Source organism: Manis pentadactyla, chromosome 10, assembly GCF_030020395.1.
Source record: "Manis pentadactyla isolate mManPen7 chromosome 10, mManPen7.hap1, whole genome shotgun sequence".
Taxonomy (NCBI): domain Eukaryota; kingdom Metazoa; phylum Chordata; class Mammalia; order Pholidota; family Manidae; genus Manis; species Manis pentadactyla.
In genome coordinates, this window is record NC_080028.1 from 125,509,299 (window position 1) to 125,532,389 (window position 23,091).

The following is a 23,091-nucleotide window of genomic DNA, read 5'->3' on the forward strand; positions in this document are numbered from 1 at the left end:
CAGGGAAGTGAGAGAGGAGTAATGACCTTGAGTGTCTGGGGCTCCTGGAAGGCAGGTCCCTCTCGCCCTCTTTGGCCTGGATGCAGGGTCCTGTTGGAAGGAGCATCTTTACCATGCTTAGGCCCCAGGTGAGAAGTCCATGGAGGGACCCACAGGAGCCCAAACCCTTTCTCCCTGTACCCAGGGTACTGTCCTCTCCTGGGCCCTCTGGCCTCCCTCCTGCCCTTCTCATGGCATCACCCGAGTCTGCAATCTCTGCCTATGGGTATCTCTGATCCCCCAGTGCCTCTGGCTCTCCAGGGCTGTGTTGAATGCTCCTCCAGCTGCTGCTCCAGCAGACCCTGGTTGCTTGATTCGAGGGCCTCTCATGCTCCCTGACTTCTCCTCCGACCCTGCAGCGCTCTCTTTTCTCTTTTACTTTTGCCTAGGGCTCATTGAGGCGGGACAGTGGGGCTGTCAGGATGGGCCACACGATTGTGTCATCCCATTTATCTGTGGGCCTGCCCGTTACTCGGCCAGGCCAGCCAGTTTCTCCTCACCCCCAGCCTCCTGCAGTCCTTCCAAACCAAGGCTAGCTCAGCTCCTGTCTGCCTGGTGCCTCTGCCCTTGTTCCTAGATGTTCTTGGCTCCTGCTGGGCCGACTGAGAGGTTGGGCTTTCAGATGGAGTCGTCTCAGGGCTGGTCCAGGTTTAGGCCTTAGTCTCTGCCTCTGTCCTTTTCCTCCTGTCTTCAGGTCTCTGGAGCCCCCTCCCCTCACCCCACCACCTGCAGAGCTGGTCTGTGGTCCTGTGTGAGGCTTGGCTTCCCCGTCCCGCCTGGGAGGGGCCAGATCCTCCCACTTCCTCAAGCTCTCCCTCCCCTCCCTGTCTCTCCTCTTCATCCGTAGATTTTTCTGGTTAAAACTTTGCTCTATCTTCTTCCCTTTGTAATACCATTTTCTGGCTCTTTCATCTGTCAGCTCAATTTGTTCTTTGATTTCTTGAGAAGTCCTGTGAGTGCCAGGTAATGGGAATGTGCTGGTGACTGAGGTGAAAGGGCTGTCCCCATGCAGCTGTGTCTGTGGAGGCGTTAGGTGCACACCAACGATCAGGACCTGCAGAGCCGACCAAGGGACGGGCGCCAGTGAGGGAGTGTTGGAGCGGGCTGCTGTGTGAGCTCAGTGCCGTGAGGGACAGTGCCAGCCAGACACCTGGACGGAGGGAGAGGGGCAGGAGCACACGTGAGTGGGGCAGGGGCCATATGGCTGGAGCCTTAGACGCCTGGCAAGAATGTTGAACTTTCTTCTAAGTGAGGCAGGGAGCATGGGAGGGTTTTGACCAGGCCGGCTCTTTGCTCTGAGTCTGGCTGCTGCAAGTGAGGGTTCTTGTGAGTGAACTAGGTGAGGGAGAATGGCATCAAGGTGGTTCCTGGGTGTGGGGCCTTGGGGCCTGGGCCCACAGGGTGCTGCAGTTGAGTGGGAAGAGACTAGGGGAGAGGCCAGGCTTGGGGGACACGGCATTGGTGTTTGGTGCCTGCCGGGTGGCTGCCCAGAGCGCCACAGAGTCGGCAGCGTGCAGATCCGATTGGAGAGGGGTTGGCAGACTGGCGGCCACAGAGGCACATAGCTGGGGAGCTGGGGTCCCCACGCTTGCAGGAGGGGCCCTCTGAGGCCTGGGTCGGTGCTGCCAGTGAGTGGAGAGGACAGAGGCCTGGGCCGCAAGACCACACACTTGCTCGTGGAGGGTGCTGGCAGCCTGGCCAGGTGCTGCCAGGTGGTCAAGTGCATGGGGCCCAGGCCTGAGCTGAGGACTGGGCCCTGTCCAAGTTGTTGGCAGTGGCAGTTGGCAGGTGGGAGGAGAGTTCAAAAGAGAGAGGCGGGGGGGGGTGCAGCCAGCATGCAGAATGGGTTCTTGCCCAGGGTTTTGCTGTGTAGGGGAGCAGTAGGGTGGGCTGGTAGCTAAGGGAATGGGGTGGGGGGTTCCTTGTAGGTTTGTTCCAGGTGTTACAGGATGTTTGTCACCTCTTCCCCATCTCTCTGCTGTCTCTGCTCCTGTGCCAGCCATCAGTGTTGGAGGAAGGCCTCTTCGTGGCTGTTCTGAAGCCTCCAGGAGCCCTCATTCCTTGAGCTCTCTGAAACTCTCTGAAACTCCTCTGACTGTACTCCTCCTTGAGCTCATAGGGTCTCTGGCTGCCAGGTTTTCTGGAGGCCCAGGCCTGGACTTCCTGTAAGGACAGGGGGTCTTGGTTGTGAGGCTCTGACAGATTGCACATACTTCATCTCTCAAGACCACAGGCAGTGGGATCAGACAGCTCAGAGTCTGGGTGAATGAGCCTGCTGTCTAATGTCAGGTGGGTTTGGCCAGAGTTATGCAGGCAGAAGAGACTGTAAGTTTTCGTCCAATGGTTTCTGTTGCTCTCAGTCTTTAAGGTAAATTCCGAAGTCCACAAAGGTTGCTGAGGCTCACTTGCTTCTGACAGGAGTGAGACCTGAGGGCTTCTGCCTCATTCAAGTCCTCTGGGCCTTTTTCTGGGAGATAAAGGAAACACTGCTTGAAGAAAAACTCCAGTGCGGGCGCCAGCCTCCACTGAGCTGCAGTACACCCGTCAGGGAGGGGAGTAGGTCCTACAGCAGCCGCAGGGGAAACCCAATCTTAGGTCAGGGGAGGCAGAGCTGGGGACACCCCCACCACAGCCTAAAGGCAGGAATATCCATGCAGCTTCCTGGGTGCTGGCAGCCTCTTCGCCCTCTGGAGGTTCAGCTCAACCAGACTCAGTCTCTGTGCCTAGGAGAGGGGAGCCGAGCTCGGAGAAGCTACGGAGTGCCAGCCTTCCCTCCCACGGTGCAGCACTGGGAGCCGGGCAGCGGGGCGCCTTCCATCCAGTGGGGATGAAGGCTGCAGGGCTTCAGAGGCTGTTGCTCTGCTAGTCTGTGTTCTTCTGCCACCCTGCACCTGCTCATCCTCTGTCCTCTCCCAGCGTGGGGACAGGAGCAGTGCACTGGGTCTGGAGGCTGGGCTGCAGTCCTGTGCCTCCATGGCTTTGCGACCTGGAGTCAGCTGTTAGCTTTCTGGGCGAGGCTCCCCTGCAGAGTGCAGGCATTGGGCTCTGCAGGCTCAGCTGTGCTGCGGGCCTGACCTGCGCTCCTCTGCCGCGGACTCCGGCCTGCGCGAGAAGAGCCACCTGCTCGCTGCCCTAGGGTGCTGGCTGTGCCAAGGGAGGCTGATGTGCTCTAGGATGTGGCAGATCGGTGAGGTCTGAACGTACCTCTCGGGAGGAACATGAGGTCAGACAGAGCCCAGCCTTGGAGCTGTGATCCTCAACATCTGGCACGTTCCAAACCCATCAGTCACCTTAGTGCCCCAGCCGAACAGAGAACTAGAAGTGTTTCCTCACTCAGGGACCAGGGACTCAGGGAGTAGTCAGATACGGGGCAGACCATGAGGCCAGAAGAGGTGCTGTGCCTGTGGCTGTGGCTCTGGCACTATGCTGAGGTCCCTGTGCTGGTCCTGAGGGGCCGCCTGCCCAGCCCCTGCTGGGGGTCAGAGAATGAATCTTCACACTGCTGGCAGGGGCATCACAGGAACCAGTCCTCCCCACGGAGGGGACAGATCCTTGCTTTCCCTCAAAGGAAGTGTGTGTTTTGCTTCAGGTTCCTAGTTGGAAGGAACTGGTCCCTCCCCCACCCAGGCCTGTCCTCACTGCTGGAGGTTCAGGCTGCTTCCGTGGTGGGGGACATAGAGCTGTGGCATACAAGCCAGGTGCTGGGGTGGGTGAGCACTTGGGTCACCATGTCCTTGGCTGCCAGGGAGCAGCAGAGTGCCTGTAGATTTCCATTCTAGGCCCAGATGTTCTGTGTTTTCAGGAGGCGGCAGTTATATGGGATCCCATTATTGTTATGGCCTTTAATCCTTTTTGGAAAGAAAGAACAGAAATGAAATCACTCTGCAGTGGTGGCTTCTTGAAATGGGTGCCCAGTAAATAGACTGAATCAAGAAGGTCATAAAATGGCATAGCTGTCTTATAAAACTTGTCACTTCATACGTAGAAAAGAGCACTGATTTGAGAAACCTTTCATGAATTGACTCAGTATAGCGTGTGGAACACGTGTGCAGGAAATGTGTACCTGGTGTGGTGCAAGTGGGAGGCTGTACCCTAGTAGACTACTTCCCTGTTTTAGCCTTGCAGAGGGGCACTAGGGCAGCTGACCACTATCTGTGGCATCTTCCCTTTCACTGAGCCCAGGGCTGGTGGGACCCAGAAGGGGCAGTCAGGCGAGCGGAGGTGTGAGTCATTGTATTCGCGAGAAACGCATGCTGGGGCCCTGGAGCTGGGGCTAGGGACTCTGACCATGCAGGGCCTGACTCCAAGAGGGGCAGCTGCCTCAAGCCACAGGTTCCTTCAGTTTTCATTAATTAAAAATATTCCCATTGGGGTGTTAAGCTTAGTTTGAAAAAATGACTTGTATACTCTTCCTTAACTGAGCGATATTTAGATTTTGGCCTTAGCTATGCCAAAAATGGAGAACTGCTTAAATACATTCGCAAAATTGGCTCATTTGATGAGACTTGCACCCGCTTTTACACGGCTGAGATGGTGTCTGCACTGGAGTACCTGCACGGCAAGGGCATCATTCACAGGTACCAGGCTGGGGCCCACGCTGGTCTGTGCACTTCTCTTGGCTGTGTTGGCTCTGCTTTTATTTTGTCACCTGTAGCTTCTGTGTTTGCTTATTTCTGCTCTCATTTTCTTTGACTTTTTAGTGAAGTCAAACTGCAGGTGTTCAAGTAAGCTTTTCTTTCTTACTGATCTTTAAAAGTTGTGGTAAAATACATGTAATATAAAATTTACCATTTTAAGCACTTTTTCTCAGTTTTGTTGAGAAATACTAAGTTTAAGGGGACAGTGTGATGGTTGATTTATGTGTGTTGTGAAATCATGACTACAGTAGGTTTAAAAGCTCTTTAGTTTATGGGTTAAAAATGATAGTTTATTGTTCAATAAAAAGTTTGTAAAATGACAGATCAGCTATGAAGTGGTGTGGTGTGAATTTCCCTGTTGTGTGCTGTTGCCATTTATTCAGTGTGAACATGTTAGACTCACATTCTTGGTTTGTGAAGATTAAGAGTATTAATCAGTTCACTTTGTTTTCAGCAAAGTTTAGATGTAATAATGTTATTGTTTTAAATATTTCATCTCAAATGTGAAAAATCTACTTTCACAGGGACCTCAAACCAGAAAACATTTTGTTAAACGAAGACATGCACATCCAGATCACAGATTTTGGAACAGCAAAAGTACTGTCCCCAGAGAGCAAACAAGGTGTGTGTTCCATTTCCAGCAGATCTCAATGCAGGGCTTCAGCCCAGAACAGCTTCTCAGAAATATGCTGGGTTGCATGAATGCATTACTCAGGACAAGAGCGTGTGCTATGTGGGGTCTATAAAATGTGTGGAGCTTTCACGGGAAGGCCCACACAGCATGTGCCTGGTCTAGTGGGTGGACGGGACCCCCTAGGCCACCTGTAGCTAGGCCACTGCCTCGAGTCCAGGGGGCTGGGTGGGTGGCCAGCTGCCCTGTGTGTTGTCACAGGTCCTCCTGAGCACCTGGAAGTGCCCACTGGGGCTCCATCCCCCAGCTGCCTCCCTGGAGATGCGGGGTGCCACCTTGCTCCTGGTCTCCCAGGCCAGGTGTGGGGGCCCAGTGGAGTCAGTGCCAGCTCTTCCTGTTGATGCTGTCCCTGTATCCATCCCACTGTCTGTCTCTCTCTGTTCCCATCTCCTGTGCACAGCAGCCAGTGGTGGCCCAGGCGTGCTGACTGTAGTGGCTCAGCAAATCGCAGACCGGGTCAGGGCTGGTTCTTACCTGCCCATTGAGTGCGCATTTACGATGGCAAACCTTCCCGATTGCTGTCCTTTAGGGTGACTCCTAGTGCTTGCTTCTGTGTTGTGAGCTCCATCACCTGAGGAGGAGTTGTTGACAGCGTCCTGGGTGTCTTAGCTGGCCAGGGGGCATCTCGGGGGACAGCTTGCTGCCCTTCAGGTGTTCATTGAATGGAAATCATACTTATAAACTCTGGGGGCATAAAGAATAGCAATTTAACTTCAGAAAATTGTTTTTGGGTGTTGTGGTAGAGACAATATAGTCCTTTATTGTGAGGTTTTGGGGAAGCTGAAGATTGCTCACTGTGTGAGTATTAAGTGACCTTGGAAGGGAACTTTGGGTCTTGGGACAAGTGTGACCATCAGAGCCGCCCTGACCCAGGAGGCTGCCTCAGGGCCTCCGTGCAGTGTGCACACCTCTTGCTTGTGGGTACCCACAAGAGAAGGACCCCGGTGAGAGTGTAGGGGAGCAGGTGTGCTGGGTGTGAGTACAGGCTTTGTTCGGGGGAAGGATTTGGAAGGAAGCATCCACTTGGTGACAGCGACTCTCGTGCCACGGGACCCGGGCCCAGCACGGTGGGGGCAGGAGCTTGGCTCTTCAGAAAAGCCCTCTGGCTTAGCCGGGAGCCTGTCTGGTGGCAGCTCCTTCAGCGCAGGGGCATGTCAGTGCTGCGGGAGGGGCCTTGCTGGCCTCCCTGGGACCCCCTTTCCTTTTCAGGCATTTTCTAGCCCTTGTTTTCACACTGAGGGTTCTTGTGGAGATTCTGCCAGTGCTTTCCTCTGTGAACACGTGTTGGGTCACCATCACAGCAGCTGGGAAGTGGGGATTTGTGAGAACCCCAGAGGACCAGCCTTTTGGGCTGAAACAAATGGGCAATCCAGGAAGATGCTCTTATTTCTCAACAAGTCCTGGTGCCCATTGCCTGCCTTTTGAAGCTCCATTTCTCTCCTTCCCCTGGGGGCATCTGAGGATGGGTGGCCTGCTCGCCTAGAGATGCACAAAGCCCTGTCTCTAATGCTTGGGAGATACCCAGAACTGATGATCTGATTGACTTATTGCTATTGCATGTTACATTTTATTGGCTGTAACCTTGTTTTTAGGATGTGTTATAGCCCATAACTTAAGCATTGTCTGTGGCAGGCGAACCAAACAGGAACTGCCATGTCCCCAAATGTTCTTCTCAGGCCCCTTGTCATCTCACGGTTCCCCTGACACAAGCCACCGGCTGCTGTGGGGGCCCCAATTCAGCCTTGGGAGTCAGTCACCTTGAGGCCTGCACTGCTCTTTTTCCTTCCTGTAAGTTCCCTTTCAAATCTGATACTCGGTACAGGCTACTCCTGTTGTCCTGTAGTCATTAAAAAATGTAAGAATTCAAATCTTGGGTGAAATAGTGAAATAAACCTGCTCTCCTTTCTTTCTGGAAGCAGGAGGCTAAAAGTCTTTACATTGTGCACAAGGGAGAATTGCTTGTATGCTTAGATGAGTTCTCTCCCACCCACCCGCCTTCTTAGAGGGCTTAGAGGAAAAGGGAAAAACGTATAATTATGTGAGTGAGTGATTTTAGTGACTTACTCTCATTTTCTGTTTGACGTAGTTCAGAATCCTTGAATTTACTCCTGCATTAGTGCAGTGATGGTTCCCCCAAATAACCTTAACAGTTCCAGAAGGGAAGTGTTGTTAGCAGTGAGGCCTGGGCTTCAGAGCTGTGCAATGAGTGCATTTTGTTCCCTTTTAGCAGGAGCAGGTCATCTGCCTCCATGGGCCTCTGTCCCAGCTGGTTGCCCCCAGAAGTGGGGGAGCCCCACATCTCTCTCTCTCGCCTGTCCGCTCAGAGTGGTCCCTATGTCTCTGGGCACATGTGGGATTGATGAGAATTTTCTGGCATAGAGGACTTGAGACTTCTAACCTTGGACAAGTGTCACACAGACATATCTGGGTAAGGGCAGCTAACATAGAGTAGGCCCCTCATCTGTGGCCCTGTCCTTGACCTTTGCCTTCTTTGCAAGAGGCTTAGGGGTTTCAGGGTGCCCCAGAGGCTCAGAGTTGGGGGTTGTGTCTGGAAACCTATGTCCATAACTCAACTGTTAAATTTCCAGTTGTCATAATTTTTTGGTGGTGGTTTACTTGAATCAAGATTCAAATAACGTTCCCACATTAAGCTTAGCTAATTTGCCTCTTAAATTTCTTTTAATCTATGTTTTCCCTTTCATCTTTATTTTTTCCCTCTGGTCTGTTGAAGAAACCAGGTCATTTGTCTTGGAGCTTCTTGGGATTTGCTGATTGCATCTCTGTGGAGTCATATAATGTGTTCCTTTCTCATCAGTGCACCCTGTAAATTGTGAGGTGGACCTGGCCACTCGATCACATTCAAGTGCAAACCTCTCCCACTAAAGGCTGGAGGTGGAGGTGGGGTGCGTTTCAGTAGGAAGCTCGTAGCACCCAGTCATCTCCGTGGTCCTTTGTAGCCATCATGGCCTAGGTCCATTAACTCATCAGAGAATGCTGAAGGGTCACAGTCTAATTCTTTCATTCATGAGCTGGAATTATTCTTTAAAGATGTTTCCCCTCAACAACTATTTGGTTGATGGGTGGTATCAATTATGGAGGAAAAATGGGATAAATGCTTGTTTCTTTCCCCTGTGTTTGCCACTTTGGGAAACCATGACTTGCTTCGGCAGCGTCCTCCACTGATGGCCAGTTCGTCAAGAACATCATTACTCCACATCCTACCATATACCAGAATTAGCTTGGATCTGAAGGTAGGGGCTGAAACTGTAACCTGAAAAAAAAGCGTAGAAGTGTCCCTCATGACCATGGGTGAGGCAGTGGTTTCTCAGAAGACTAAAAGCACAAAGCAACAGAAAGAAAACAGATAAATTAGACTATGTCAAGTTTAAAAACTAGTTTGTTCTGGAACCATTCAGAAAGCGAAACGGCAACCCACTGAATAGGAAAAAATATTTTCAAATTATATTTCTGATGAGGGAATTGTGTCCAGAATATGCAAAAAACTCATAATAACCAAAAATAAACAAAAATCCGCTAATAAATGGGCAAAGGGTCTGAGTAGACATTTCTCCAAACAAGGTAAATAAATGGCCAGTAATCAAGAAAGGTGCTCAGTTTCATTAGGGAAATGTGAATCAAAACCACAGAGATGCCCCTTCACTCCCACTAGCATGGCTATGATCAAAAAGACGTAAAACAAGTGTTGGTAAGGATGTGGGGAATTAGCACGTGCATGCTCTGCAGGTGGGAATGTCAAGTGGCACAGTGGCTTTGCAAAACAGTTTGGCAGCTCCTCAGAAGGTTAAGCATAGTTACCTCATCACTCAGCGGTTCTACTTCTACGTATATATCCAAGAGGCCTGAGAGTGTGCTCACGTGAAAAGCTGTGCACCTGCACCCGTGGCAGCTTTATCCGTAATAGCCAAAAAGTGGAAACAACTCAGGCATCCATCAGCTGATGAATGGACAAACAACGTGGTGTCTGTCAGCGCCTTGGGATGTTGTTCAGCCTTAAAAAGGAATTAAGTCCTGATGCTACAACATGGGTGAACCTGGAAAACACTGCTCAGTCAAAGCCAGTTGGGATTTGCATAGGGATTGTGTCAAACATATAGATCAGTTTGGGGAGTTTCACCATCCTAAAGTGTTCTGATCTTTTGACATAGGATGTCTACTTATAGACCTTTTTAAATTGCTTTAAAATTTTTTCTATAGTTTTCAGTGCATGAGCTTTGCGCTTGTTAAGTTTTATTCCCAGTATTTTATTTTATTTTATTTTATTTTTGAGGCTATTGTAGATGGAATTGTTTTCTTAGTTTTATTCTCAAGATTGTTCATTACAAATGTATAGAAATAACAGTCGATTTTCATATATTGATTTTGTGTCTTGTAAACCTAGTTGGACTTTATTAATTGTAATAGTTTTTAGTGGATTCCTCAGGACTTCCTACACACGAGAGCACGTCCTGTGGAATTAAGAGACAGTTTCATTTCTTCCTTTCCCACCTGGATGCCCATTTCCCTTTATCCCATTTTCTTGCCTAGTGGCCCTGCTGGGACTCGGGACAGTGTTGAACAGAAATGGTGGGAACGGATGTCCTCATCTTGTTCCTGATCTTGGGGGAGGAGCTGCTGGTCCTCCACTGGCTTACACGCACGCTGTGGGTTTTCATGGATGCCTTGAGCAGGTGCAGGAAGTTTCCTTCTGTTCCCAGCTTGTTGAGTGTTTTTATCACGAAGGGGCATTGAATTTTTGTCGGGTGCTTTTTCTGTGTTTATTGAGATGATCATGTGGTTTTTGTCCTTTATTCTAATGATCAGTGGCACACACTGATTGATTTTGGGCAGTGACGCTCCCTTGTGTCCCTGGGATTGACCACACTTGGGCATGCCGCATGTACTCCTTTTTATATGTTGGGGTATTCAGTTTGCTCACCTCCTGCCCAAGAGGTGAGCACATTTTGTGTTGTGTGTATGCTGTGCTTCACCTGTGGGTTTAGAGCGTCCACTAGCAGTCTGTACTTTCTGCTTTGAAGAAAATGTGGGTGTCCTCTGTCCCTCCTTCCCCACCAGGGCTTTAGCATCTGACTTAACTCGTTTGTGGTGACCAGAGTGGGCCATGGCTCAGGGTGCTGGGCAGCCTCTTGGAATCACTTTGAGGTTGGAGACTACAGCCAGCCCAGGCCCCAGCTCTGTGGCCTACTGCTGAGCGGGCCGGGGCACAGTGAGGGCAGTGCTGGTCAGTGGTGGATGCTGTGCTGGTTTTCCAGTAGCTGGAGAAGTCTGACCTTGGGCTTATCTCTGAGGTGCGGGGGGAGGGGTGGAGGTCACTCGATTACATCCTATGCTTTTGTAAAGCCCCCTCCAGGGCTCTCATCCTGTGGCCACAGATAGAAAGGCCGCCATCCATGAAGCGGGAGGGGAAACATTTTCTTTTTCTCATTAACGTTTCAGTGAAATGGAACATCTTCAATTATAAAGGCAGGCAACAAATGTCGATGGTCAGGTGTTTTCATGTGCAGATACTTCGTGTTAGTAATATCATTGAAAAGCCAGAGCCCCCCAGAAGCAACGCATATTACTGTGAAGACAGTAACCCTGAGGAGGTGGTGAGGCCCCCCGCCGGCCCAGGTCGTCTGTGTCATAGCACCGATTGCCCATGGGGATTGGGTGCTGGAAATGGAATTGCAGGGTCAGAGGGCAAGCCTGTTCTCTGTGGCTTTGATGCTTATTGGAAAAACTGCTCCCATAAAATTACACCATTTCATCTGCCCACCAGCAGCACTGTGAGCGTCTGCCTTCTCAAATCCTTGCCAACACTGTATTTGCCTTCTTTTGTACCTTTGCTGATTCGTTAGGCTATCATGTTCTCTTGAGCATCTCTTTGATTCATCACATGGTCGAATAGTTTTATTTGGTTTTGGCTCTTAGTTTGTTGTTTTCTTCTCATGAATCGCCTCAGTGTACTTGGCAGTATCAGGCAGGGTCCTGGCAGGGCACACATGTGGTCGCAGAGTCTTCACAGGAAAATAACTTAACCAAGGGGCCCCGTTACAGAGAGGGCCAGAGGAGCAACGGGGCTGAAACCTGCAGGCGGCAGGACTGCAGGCCCCTCCGCTGGGAGCCAGGGGGTAGGGCCGCTGCCTGGGGGGCCTGCTGTGGTGGGACAGGGCTGTGGCCTGGCAGGACGAGAGGGGTAATACCCATCTCTCTTGCCCCCCTTTGAGGGCTCCTGCTGGCTCTGGGGCTGCAGAATCCAGCATCGCCTGGGGCAGAGAGGAGCGGAGACCCACCCAGGCACAGATGGGGAAGAGCCAGCACACTGGCCTCATGTCTTGCAGGTGTTCTCTTCCAGGGCATCTCCTTGGAGGCCTCTGGAGAGCAGTTAGGGGACCTCCCCCACGGGGAGCCCTGCGGCCTTAGGGCAGCACGGGGCTGGTGAGCTGGGATGGCCTGGCTGCCGTTGCCAGAACAGACGCCTAAGTGTGTGGCCGTGGGTCCTAGGCTCCCTTGCATTTTAATTCATTATTGTGTTATTCATAGCTGTGAACTGTGAACATGGGCCTGTCGCATTTTACCCCAGTAGCTGTAACCTGTCAGTTTGTTTGAGGCAGGTCCAAGCCAACATAAGTACAGAGCTCTCAGTCAGCGCAGGAAGAGAAGTGCGCCTCCCCCCACCTGGTAGCCGGGGTCGGGTTTGAGAAGGAAAGACGGAAGGACTTCAGCCACGCCCCTTCTGCAGCTTCCCTCCTCCGGGGCTTCCCAGAGCTGAGCTGTCTCTGGAGGGCGGGTGCTCCACCTGTGGGAGCACTGTCCCATCAGACTGCCCAGGGCTTCTCTGTGGAGCCCCTGGAGACATCCGGGGCTGTTTCAGGCACCACAGGTGCAACAGTGAACTTAACAGACAAGACCCCTGTCCTCAGGATGCTGACAGGGCTGTGGGTGAGTGTGCCTCCAGGTGTTGGTGAGAGGCGCCAGGTAGACGAGCGGTAGGGCTGCCCTGGTGGTCAGGGTAGGTGTCACTAAGCAGGTGACCTTTGAGCCAGCCCTTGGAGGAGAGGGTCCAGGAAGGGGGTGCATGGGGAGGGCCCTGGGCAAGGCAGGCTCTCAGAAGTGTATGGTCTGGATTCGGGGGGACAGTACTGTGCTGACAGAAAGCTCCAGTTGACACCCATGTGAACCGTAGCACCCTGATCAGGGATCGGTGACCACAGCGCTCCCTATTGTAAGCACTTGGTGTCTCAGTGTGACCTCTTCCCTTTTGCCTCTTCTCATCAGCCAGGGCCAACTCGTTTGTAGGAACAGCCCAGTATGTTTCTCCAGAGCTGCTCACAGAGAAATCGGCCTGTAAAAGGTAACCTGCTTTCCTCTGATCCATAATCCTCTTCTCTCTACAGGAGTTAGTACGTTTTCATGTGAGGTTCTAGTTAGGAGAGTGCCTTTCACGGCCTTAAGCAGAGCTTTCCTCTGGTCGCATGTGCCCCCTACTATCACAGTGTCCCTCCCGGGGCAGTGGCTGCTTTACGCTTGGAGACTGGCTCTTGTTCCCTTAGGAACAGCTGCTCAGTGGGGAGAGGGTGGCCGACAGGTCTGTGTCACCTGCTGTGTCCTGGAGCCCCAGGACCCTTGGTGCTGCCCCTGGCTCCAGCACCTGGTGGTTGCTGATAGCAGCCGCAGGCCAACTGTATAGTGTTAATGGGCTCTTTGGGGCGCAGGAAGAGGCCCCTGATGGCAGCGTGTGTGGGAGGGGATGGAGCCAGTGTCCCAGCAAGCACCCTGCCAGCTCAGCCAGCCCTGGCCAGTGCTTAGACCCGGCACAGGCCTGGTGGTAGCCACAGGGTCAAAGGCCTTGGCGGGGTCCCCGCTTGGGAGTTAGAAGCGCAGGAACAGGTCAGAGGACCCAGGAGCTGAAGTGCTCACAAGCACAGAAGTGTGGAGTGAGGAGAAGGGTTGGCAGCAGGGCAGGGGAAGAAAGGCAGGTGGGTGCCAGTGGCCAGGAGAGACATCGTGGTGCGTGGGGAGGCTGGCTGTTCTGGGTGGGCATGAGGCAGGTAGAAGATGGGGAGGTGGCAGCAGCTTTGGGGTTTCAGACTTCGGAAAATGGTTCCAGATTGCAGCAGCTTCTGAGGTTGAGTTGTTCATGGATTCTTCCTGCCCTGGACAGGCCAGACGCTCAGCCCCCTGGTGCCCTCCCTGAAGTTGCCAGGGCCGCATGGTCAGGGCCTGTGCTGCTGGGCTGCACAGGGCTGCCTCCTGGAGTGATGGGGCAACTGTCTGTGGTGGTGCAGCAGGTGGCTCTGGGGACAGTGGCTCTGGGCTTCTGGGCCTGATGGCTTTTACAAATCCCTTCAGTCAGGGGAGACATGGGGCTGAAATGATGGGTGGAAGGATGCCCTAAAAAGTTAAACTCAGGTGTCTTAATGGTCTTTGGGCTCCTTGTTTTTCAACTATTCAGTCAATAGATTTTGAGCTCTTACTGTGGGCCAGACATCGTTTAAGTCAGGACTTCCCAGCTGGGACAATTCTGCCCCCAGGGACATGTCCTGACACAGTTTTGAGGTCACAGGTTGGCAGGGGTGGCAGCAGTGCTGTTGGCGTCTAGTGGGTGGAGGCCCGGATGCTGCCCAGTGCCTTGCAGGGCAGAGATGCCCCCAGTGGGGGTGAGGGGTCTTGGGCGTTCTCAATGCCAGGCTGAGAAACCCTCTGGTGGTGCATGCGGTTGGCCAGATCCTCAGAGTATATGTCCCTGTTGCCCGAGAACTAGCTTTTCCTGGCTTTGGGGTCTCCTTGTAGGATGGGGCAGCTCTTAGCACCGATGAGGGGGGCCTCCGGGCCCTACTGGACCGGCTAAGGAGGACACAGGGTCGCCACCTTGTGTGAAAAGGGAGGGGAGGGGCTCCCCAAGTCCACCTATCCATGCATGGAAGATGCAGCAGGGAGTGGGAGAGGGGCTAGCTGGGCTGGAGGCGCGGGTGTGAGGGGCACATAACTATTCATCTTCTTGTGCTGCTGAGGTTTCCATCCTGGACTATTGATTCAGGAACAGTTAAGGATTTTTGTCCTGCTTCTAAAAGTGATACGTAGCTAATTGTAAAGAATTCTTAGGGAATATGGAGACCAAAAGAACAAAAACCACTCAGTTTTCCAGCCCACTTACCATCACAGATAATGATTCAGCCTGTCTTTCCAGTTACTTTTTGCCACGTGTTTTATACGTGTTTATGTATTTTTTTATATTACTGGAATCCTACTGAATAGCCAGTTCTGAACCTGCTCTTTGCAATTACATAATGAGCTCTTCCCATGTCACTCAGATCATTTGCAGGCATCTTCAGCAGCATGTGGTCTCCAGCATGTGCATTTATGTAGTTCTCTGCACTCTGCCTTTACTGCTGGGTATTGGGGTGGTGTTCTTTTTTTTTTTTTACACAGCCTGGTGTGCCTGCTGTGTGCTGCACATCCCGTGCTGTGGGAATGGGGGTGCTCCCACGTGCCTGGTGGGGACGGCGGTGTCCGCCCTGTGGCACCAGGGCTGCCTCACGCTTCTCTGCTTGGATTTCATGTGGAATGACCTGGTCTAAATGAGCACTTAAAAAAATCCTTTCTATACAGCTTTGCACAAATGTTACACTGGCTTCCCTTTACCATTTATCAAATTAGAAAATGTTTTGAATGGTAAGATTCCTACTGATGGTAAAACATTCAGGAAATTCACAGGGGTGAAAACTTAGCTCAAAAGCTGGCCCTGCTGGCATGCCGCTCCCGGAGGCGACCCATAAGAGCGGTGGAAGCAGTCCTGGCCGAGGCCCCGGCCCTTCTCTCTGGCCTCGTGTGGCCCCCATTTTAGTGAGACTAAACGGTAGTTATTGAGGAGGATGTAGGTTCATTTCTAAATGCTCTTCACTCATTTTCATGTCCTGACCAGTTTTCTGACCTGTTGGTTGTTAACCCACATCATGTGCCTCGTCTACTTCAGGCTGTGGTAGGAAGACGGGTGTGGGGGCGCAGCCTTCACCCTCAGCCCCTGCTCGGCACCTGGCCCCTTGTCGCCACCCTACCCCACATTTTCGTCTTCTAGCATGCCCACTTGTGGCCCCTTGCAGAAACTGTGTCCAGCAACCCAGGGGCCCTGGATGCATTGAGGGCCAAGGTGGCTGGCAGGGAGCAGTTGCATCTTGAGGCCTCATGGGGCTGAGCTGGGGACAGAGCACCAGACTAAGGAGTGGCATCTGCAGAGCCATGGCGGCTCTGAGGTGGCTCTCGGGGAGAGTGAGTGAAAGCGAGCAGGCTGGGACGCAGAGGTGACATCAGGGGTGAGGGGAGCACCCCCAGCTCCCCGCCAGCTGGTTCTGGAGAGGACTCAGGGAGATTTTGAACTGCAGTGTGTTTCTTTTAAACCGTATACTTACCATGTTTATGAAGGAGGCCAGCGCTTTGCACAGCAAGTCCATGGAGGGAAAAAGAAAGCTTGCTTTGTGAGCGGAAATTACTGTGCTTATCAATGAAATTTCACAAATGTCATGAACCCTTGTTTCCCTCCTTTAAAGTTCAGACCTCTGGGCCCTTGGATGCATAGTCTACCAGCTTGTGGCAGGCCTGCCGCCGTTCCGAGCCGGGTAAGGCACCCCCGCCTCCAAGCCCGTCATAGCAGCCCAGTCACTGGGCCCAGGCAGGGGGCTTCTATGACAATTCTTTGGAGGACAAGGCGAGCGGCTCTGTGGGGGGAGGGAGACCATGGTCCCACAGCTCTGTCCTGGGGAGGTTGTGTGACCCTGCCTGGAATGATGGTTTTTCTTATTTTACAGGAATGAATATCTTATATTTCAGAAGATTATTAAGCTGGAATATGACTTCCCTGAAAAATTCTTCCCTAAGGCAAGAGACCTTGTGGAAAAACTTCTGGTAAATATTTTTCCTTCCCTCTGGTAAGGTGATCCGGTAGGCACAACCTAAAAGGGCCTTTCTTGGAGTTGCCTGTGTTTCATAAAAGGGTGTCTCTGGGCTGATAGTGATTGTGGATAGATTTGTATCTCCTGTCTCATCTCATTATAAGCCCTTTTCAATTTCCACATGCCCTATTCTTGACCTTAGTAACAGGAAACCCCTGCGTCATTTTGCATTTGCTCACCAGCATACACAGCATTTAAGTCCCCTGATGCTGGAAGCAGCTGGGTGTATCACAGCGGCAGACACTGTGAATGTTTGGTGACATCTGTGTGTCATCAGAGTCAGCTCCATGAAGGCTTTAAAGATGAGCCCAGGGAGTATAGCAGAGGTGAGCAGATTTACCCAGGAAAGGTTCTAGAAACTCAGCGTCCTGCCTCTGTGTGCTCTTGGCTCTAGACCTTCCCTTAACTCGATCTTGGGGGAGCGGGGTGATGCTTCTTCCTGTCTGTCCCCTCTGTTACGGAAGGCCCCTGATCTTCTGTGTGTCTGGATCCTCGGGGAGACGGCCGTGGGGTCCTCTGAGATCAGGGCTTGCTACTCCTGCCTTTGACAATTACGTCCAGACGAAGTCTTCTTTCTCTTTGGCATTCAAGCCAGTAAGTTCAGTTTTTTCTTGTAGGAGTTTTAACTGTGTATCTTAAAAGAATACTTGCTGCTGCTGTTCATTTGTTTTGAGATTGTGGTTCATTTCACTTGGGGGAAGGAAGGGGCAGAAGCTTGAGGGATGAGAATGCCATCCAGGAGGGTGACTCGCGCCCCTGCCTGCCACCAGGGTCAGTGCCCCTCCAGTCCCAGGAGACAGAGAAGTGAACCACTCAGAAGGCATTTTCTCATCAGATTACTTTAAGCTCTGACACTGACTTGCCTTGACTTTTCTTCCAGGTTTTAGATGCCACAAAACGTTTGGGCTGTGAAGAAATGGAAGGGTATGCCCCTCTGAAGGCCCACCCATTCTTCGAGTCCATCACATGGGAGGACCTGCGCCATCAGACGCCGCCCAAGCTCACCGCCTACTTACCAGCCATGTCGGAAGATGACGAAGACTGCTATGGAAATGTAAGCCGGCTCCTTGTCAGGGCAACATATACAAGGATGAGCCCTGCTCAGCACACTGGGCACGAGGGGCTGTCTATGCACGGGGAGCTGGTGCCCACAGGCCATGGGGCTCCCATTCACAGAGTGAGTGGCTGAAGGGGGAGCCCACGTTCGGTGTGTTCGGTGGTCAAACGCTTTGCAGCCCTGAGTTTGAGTCTTTGGGACTGGGGGGCAGATGGCCGGCTGGGAGGCTCTAGAGTGGGTGTGCCCCCTTTTCTCATTCCTCTAGTTAATTTCGACCCAAAGGGATGGAACCAGAGCCAGATGTTGGGTGGAGGAGCCGGAGCCTGTGGGAGCAGCACCCTCTGCCTTTCTGCTCGGGCTCCCTGGGGCAGAGGCTCCTGGCAGGCTTCCATCTTCTGCTTTTAGCTGGTGCTGTTGCGGTGGTATATCTAAAGACATTCTGGAATGCTTCTGATTTTGCCAAAAGGAGCCCAGGGTGCTGCTGCTTTGAGCTTTCTGGAGACATGACATTGAGGATGGACACTGGTCACTCAGTTTTTCATGGCTGGGCAAGGCGGGGCTATGGCCCAGGACCAGGGGGCATAGCACCTTGCGTCTGGGAAGCTGCAGTCACCAGCTTGACCTCAAGCATAGGGTCTTAGTACACTTTGTTCCTTAAACTTCTCTTCTGGAAGATGTGAAACATGCAGAAGTAGACAGAGGAGCCCAGTGGGCTCCTGTGCACCCATCCCCCACCTCCAGTCATCACCTCCTCATCCCCTCTGCCGCCCCTTATTTGAATATGATTCAAGTGTTCCATTGTCATTGGAAGTACGGTTTTCTGGTTTGATTTCCGTTGTTGTGGCTTGTTCTAAGTAGTTACTGTGTATAGAGCACTGCTTCAGTTGACTGGGGGCATCTACATTCTGAAAGTCATCCAAAGCTAAGTTAAAATTACTGTTATCACCTTTTGAAGACCAAGAATTCCCTATGTCTCCTACCCACTGTTTTAAACAACACAGCCCCCTTTCTTTGGTCCTAAAATATATTTTGTGTACAAACTTGAAAGGAGCCAGACGTGGAGAGCCATCTGTGCTCACCACTGACCTGCTCAGTCCCCTGGTGGCTTTGGGCCATCGCAGCCTCCGTGCGCACAGGCTGTGGAAGACTGAGTCCCGGGACTCCTTCCCCCGGCCCTAGATGCTGGCCAGATCGTCGGCCCTGATGCCTTTCCCAAGACACGGCCAGTGGGAATAGTTTGGGGTCTTCCAGGGCCCTTGGCAGGGGTGCCCAGGGGTACAGCGGGCTCTGCTGGCCAAGCTCTGAAGGAGCCACATGTACCCTGGCTGTCTCAGATCTCAGTGCTTGGGAGCTCGACTTCACGTGCCTGTGTGTGTGTGTGCGTCCTTGCACGTGCACTGTCTTGTAACACATGCAGCAGTCTCTGGCTGCTGTCTGATCACATTCGCTGCTTGAGAACCCAGCTTCTCAGTATGCATGTGTTACCAGCCTAAAGCTGGCTCCATGCGTTGACAGCTTACTTTTTGTTCGATGGTTCATCCCTCAGCTTTAAAAGCTGTGGTCTGAAAGCCTTGTGAAGTTTTCAGGCCAAGCTCCTTCACCAGACTTAACATTTGGGCAGCTTGGCGAGCCTTGGAAAAGACTCTGACCTGGAAAGGGGTCACATACAGAGGAGCCCTGCCTTTGGAGGCGCTCCCTTCCTGCCAGTGTCAACACTGAACCAGGGCAGGGACAGTCTCATCTTAGAATCCCCAGGAGAGTCCAGTGTCCTTTTTGGCAGGAAAGGGGCTTCCCTCTGAGGGCAAGGAGCTGGGAAATGTGCATCCGGGGGATGAAGAGAACAGGCCCTTGACTCTCTTCCGGGTGCCCAGTCCCCTTCCTATGGCTGATGGTGATACATGCAGTCGGAGTCCTCATGAGCAGTGCTGGGATGGCGCTTGCTGGAGAGAGGCTCAGCTCTGGACCAGCACAGCTGGCTGTTTGCTTGCTGTGCCAGGGAGCTCCCCTCCACAGCCCAGTGCACCCGCCTGAGTTTGTGCTGCAGGCCTGCTGGGTGCCACTGGGAGAAGGAGAGAGCAGCCTCCACGGGGGGAGTGAGGAGGAACCCCTGTGACGGGCAGGCCCCCAGTGGGACCTGCCATGTTGGAAAGCCACAGAGGACCACTTCTGAATTTGACCAGCTGAACTTGGGCCAGTTCTGAGCCTCAGTTTCCCCTTTTCAGAAATGAGGATAACGGTAACACCGTCCCACTGGCTTCACAGGCTCATTGAGACACCTGGGGGCTTGTGGAAGCCTTGGCCAGGGGAGTGCTCACAGACAGAGTGGAGAATGCTCTAGAACGAGGCCTGAGTCCAGAGGCTGAGCTGTGGGAGTATCCTGGGTCACTCCCTCGGGAGGCGGCAGCCAGTGAGGCAGGGCTGGGGCTGCTGCCAGCACTGTGTGAGAGAAGGCTGCAGGGTCTGCACGAGGGGGCTGACCTGTGGCTGTCAGCCAGGGCCCTTCTGAGCTTGGGGACTTGGACGAGTATGTTGTACTGTGGTCCCGGCCATTCTGGGTGGCACCTTTTTCCTCACCTCGGTGGGGCTCAGGTATGGGCCTGTGGCTGTGGGGGGCAGGCTGCCCAGGGTGACCTCTCTGTCCCAGGTCTTTGCTGGCTGCTTTGTGGTCTGGTCAGTGGCCCCGGGACTATGAGCGCACATGGGGAAAGATTCCATTTTTGGTGTCACTGCTGGTTTGTAGCTTTCTTCCAAGTAGGAGGCGACTAGTCTGTTAATCAGTCAAGCTTAATCTTTGCTAAAATTTAAAGGAATGTGTTTTTAAAAATTGAACATGATCAAGTTGGAATATGTAGTAACCACTGACTCAGAAACATAAGTCCACAGAGGTAAGCCATCTAGGAGAGCCAGAGGAGGGAGGCACCTGAGCCTCTGCACCTGGTGGGCGGGTCTTCTGGGGCCATGGGTACCCCAGCCCTCCTCTTCCCAGTGGGGGTCCCAACTGACCCCTCCTCTAGTTTGGGGCAGCACAGGGGCTTGCAGAAGTGAGCAGGCCTCAGGTCCTAGGCCTTCCCTTCCTGGAGAGGAAGACCGAGTGTCAGCCCCTCTCAGGGACAAGCACCTTCTCACTTTCCCATCAGAAGGGGCCCAAACCTGGGCACATCCAGCCCTGTCTCGGTCCAGCGCCCAGCCGAGTAGTAGAGGAGAGGCAGAGGTCATGCTGTGCCCCCTGCCCTCCAGGGATGCTGGGTGTGAAGTAGGTTAGAGCGTGCCGTGTCCTTGGCCCCAAAGGGAAGCTGAGGTGCTGCTCTCACTTTCCCCTCTCCTCTGCAGTATGACAATCTCCTGAGCCAGTTTGGCTGCATGCAGGTGTCGTCCTCATCGTCCTCGCACTCCCTGTCTGCCACGGACGCGGGGCCGCCCCAGAGGGCAGGCAGCAACATCGAGCAGTACATCCACGACCTGGACACTAATTCTTTTGAACTGGACTTACAGTTTTCTGAGGATGAGAAGAGGTTATTATTGGAGAAGCAGGCCAATGGAAACCCCTGGTAAGAATTTACAGGCATAAGCAGCGCTCCATTTAGAAATGCAGAGTGAAACGCGTGAGAACGTGGTAAACTGAGGGATTGCTAGGCCCCGGCTTCTTGTCCCCACTACCTGTCCAGACTGTGCACCCCTCCCGCCTCCCACACTCTCTCCAGAACCCTCAGGTTCTAGCCTTGGGGCTTGGCAGGCCCCGCACACGTGTTCACATGTGGGTTTGCCATGAGTTTACGTGACCACTGCCCTCTAGTGGGAGGAGAGTTTCTGCTGTTGGAAATCATTCTTTGCACACAGCTTTCCCACTTGTCTGAATATTTCCTTTCAAGGAGAATCCTAGGGCGGTGGTGGAGTGAGGGTGCCCCCGTTAGAGAAGGTGGCGCTCGGCAAGCACAGTGCGGGTGGCGTCTCCCAGGGCTCTCGCTTGCCTTTAAGCAATCTGATGCTCTGAAAATGGCTCGTGTGAATGTACACATATGTTTGCATCAAGGCCTACATCTCTGTTCATTGGCCATCTATATTTATTTTTCAAGGTTCTTTGTGTCCTTTGGCTGTTTTTCTTCTTGTATGTTTTGCATCTTCTTAAAATTGACTTTCAGGAGCCACAGACATGAACAATATTTCTCCTATGTATTTTGCAAACAGGTTTCTTCAGTTTATTTCTTCAGTCAGTACATGTTTTTGTATGGAAGTTGCAAATTCTTTCAGCCAAACCTGCCCATGCTTTTGTTGTTTTCCATCTCGGTCATTTGGAAAAGAGCCTCTCGACTCTGACAGTCTTCACACATTTGTACGGTTTCGCCTTTCACACGGGTAGAGTGGGGCCCCAGGCCAGGTGGGGGTGGACAGCATCCTTTGGGAAGGTATGTTGCGGTAGGGTGTGTGGGGATGGAAGGAGAAAGCAGGGCAGGGACCGGGGCCTGGCTAGGCAAGAGGGAGAACCCAGGGGCCGTAGGCGGGGCTGTGTGGGGGACGGCGGGTGAGGAGTGGATGGGCTCGGGAAGCAGAGCACCTGGGTGAGACTTGGATTCTGTACCATTAGATTGTTGTCTCTAGGTAGAGGGAGCCAGTGGGTGTTGGCCAGCCGCAGTAGTCTACACTTTGGGGCTTACGATTCCTCAAGTGGTGGTACTTAGGAGGACAGAGGGGACTCTGAACAGAACAGTTGGGCCACCTGCTCCAAGCAGGTCTGCACTGGCATCCCTAAGAAGGGCCTCCGGAGTCCTCCCCATTGGCCTGGCTGGGAGCAGAGCTCTGTTGCAGGAACATGGGTGACTCCGCTGCGGCCCCGCATGCCCCTGCCCAGGGTGTTGACACAGGCCCGAGTGGCCCAGGTCCTGCAAACTGCTGCTGGGCAGGACAGAGCTGCTGGCAGCCGCACAGGCAGCCTCTTGCCTGCCTGCCCGCCTGTGTTCCCGGCTGTCCAGGTGCTCTTCCCTGTCCTCCCGATTCAGGCCCATTGGAGGCTGGTGCCTGCAGAGAGCTCGAGGCAGCCCTTACCTGGCCAGCAAGCGGTCCAGGAGGCACTCAGCGCTTCAGCACAGTGGTTCTCAGTGTGTGGCCCACAGACCGCACTGGTAGTGTTGTGATGACACCAGGCGGCATTTGCCTTCCTTGCTCTGACTCTCTGCGGACGTACAGTGTGGGGACGCACTGCTATAGGAGATGGCCTGCTTTGACCACTAATGAAATGTGTTTTTTTATTCAGTCTTCTAAAGAAGTAGGTTTACAGTATAAATATGCACATTTTTAGGGATTAATAAATTCTCAGTGTTTCTGCTGGGCTCTTAACACACATCTCCAGTTATATATGCTGTAGCTACTGAAACTACCTGTCATCCAGTAAATACTGTTTGAAATCCTCAAGTTTTCCTCATACCTGCACGGAAATGCAGCAGGAAGTACACCCTTGTTGACTTGCTCTGCAATAATATTTAAAGACCTCCTAAAAGTTTATCTAAATTTTATCTGGAACTGTGACTTAGGCTCCATGATGTATTTATTCTAAAAGAACATTTACGTTTGTCGTGTTTAAGTCACTGACTTAAAGAGGGAGAAAACCTGCCTTCTCAAACTACACCAATCATGTCTGAAGACCCTGAAAAGAAGAGAGTTCCCTGACTGGTGGACGGGAGGAATCCACTCCAGAAAGACTGGCGGGAACTGCGAATGTTAAAC

General features: G+C 52.6%; 1 protein-coding gene across 6 annotated transcripts in view; it reads left to right on the forward strand.

Moving 5' to 3' along the window:
* Positions 1 to 23,091, forward strand: part of PDPK1 (3-phosphoinositide dependent protein kinase 1) — a 66,104-nt gene that overhangs the window by 30,709 nt on the left and 12,304 nt on the right. For all 6 annotated transcript variants that reach the window (XR_008992301.1, XM_036920584.2, XM_057487645.1 and 3 more), the window contains 7 exons: positions 4,472 to 4,616; positions 5,201 to 5,298; positions 12,646 to 12,721; positions 15,915 to 15,983; positions 16,173 to 16,269; positions 17,197 to 17,370; positions 20,704 to 20,921. Coding sequence is in view for 5 of the 6 variants with exons in the window: in XM_036920584.2 (XP_036776479.1) it covers positions 4,472 to 4,616; positions 5,201 to 5,298; positions 12,646 to 12,721; positions 15,915 to 15,983; positions 16,173 to 16,269; positions 17,197 to 17,370; positions 20,704 to 20,921 (877 nt within the window). In the remaining variant the exon portion in view is untranslated. The remainder of the gene's footprint in view (positions 1 to 4,471; positions 4,617 to 5,200; positions 5,299 to 12,645; positions 12,722 to 15,914; positions 15,984 to 16,172; positions 16,270 to 17,196; positions 17,371 to 20,703; positions 20,922 to 23,091) is intronic.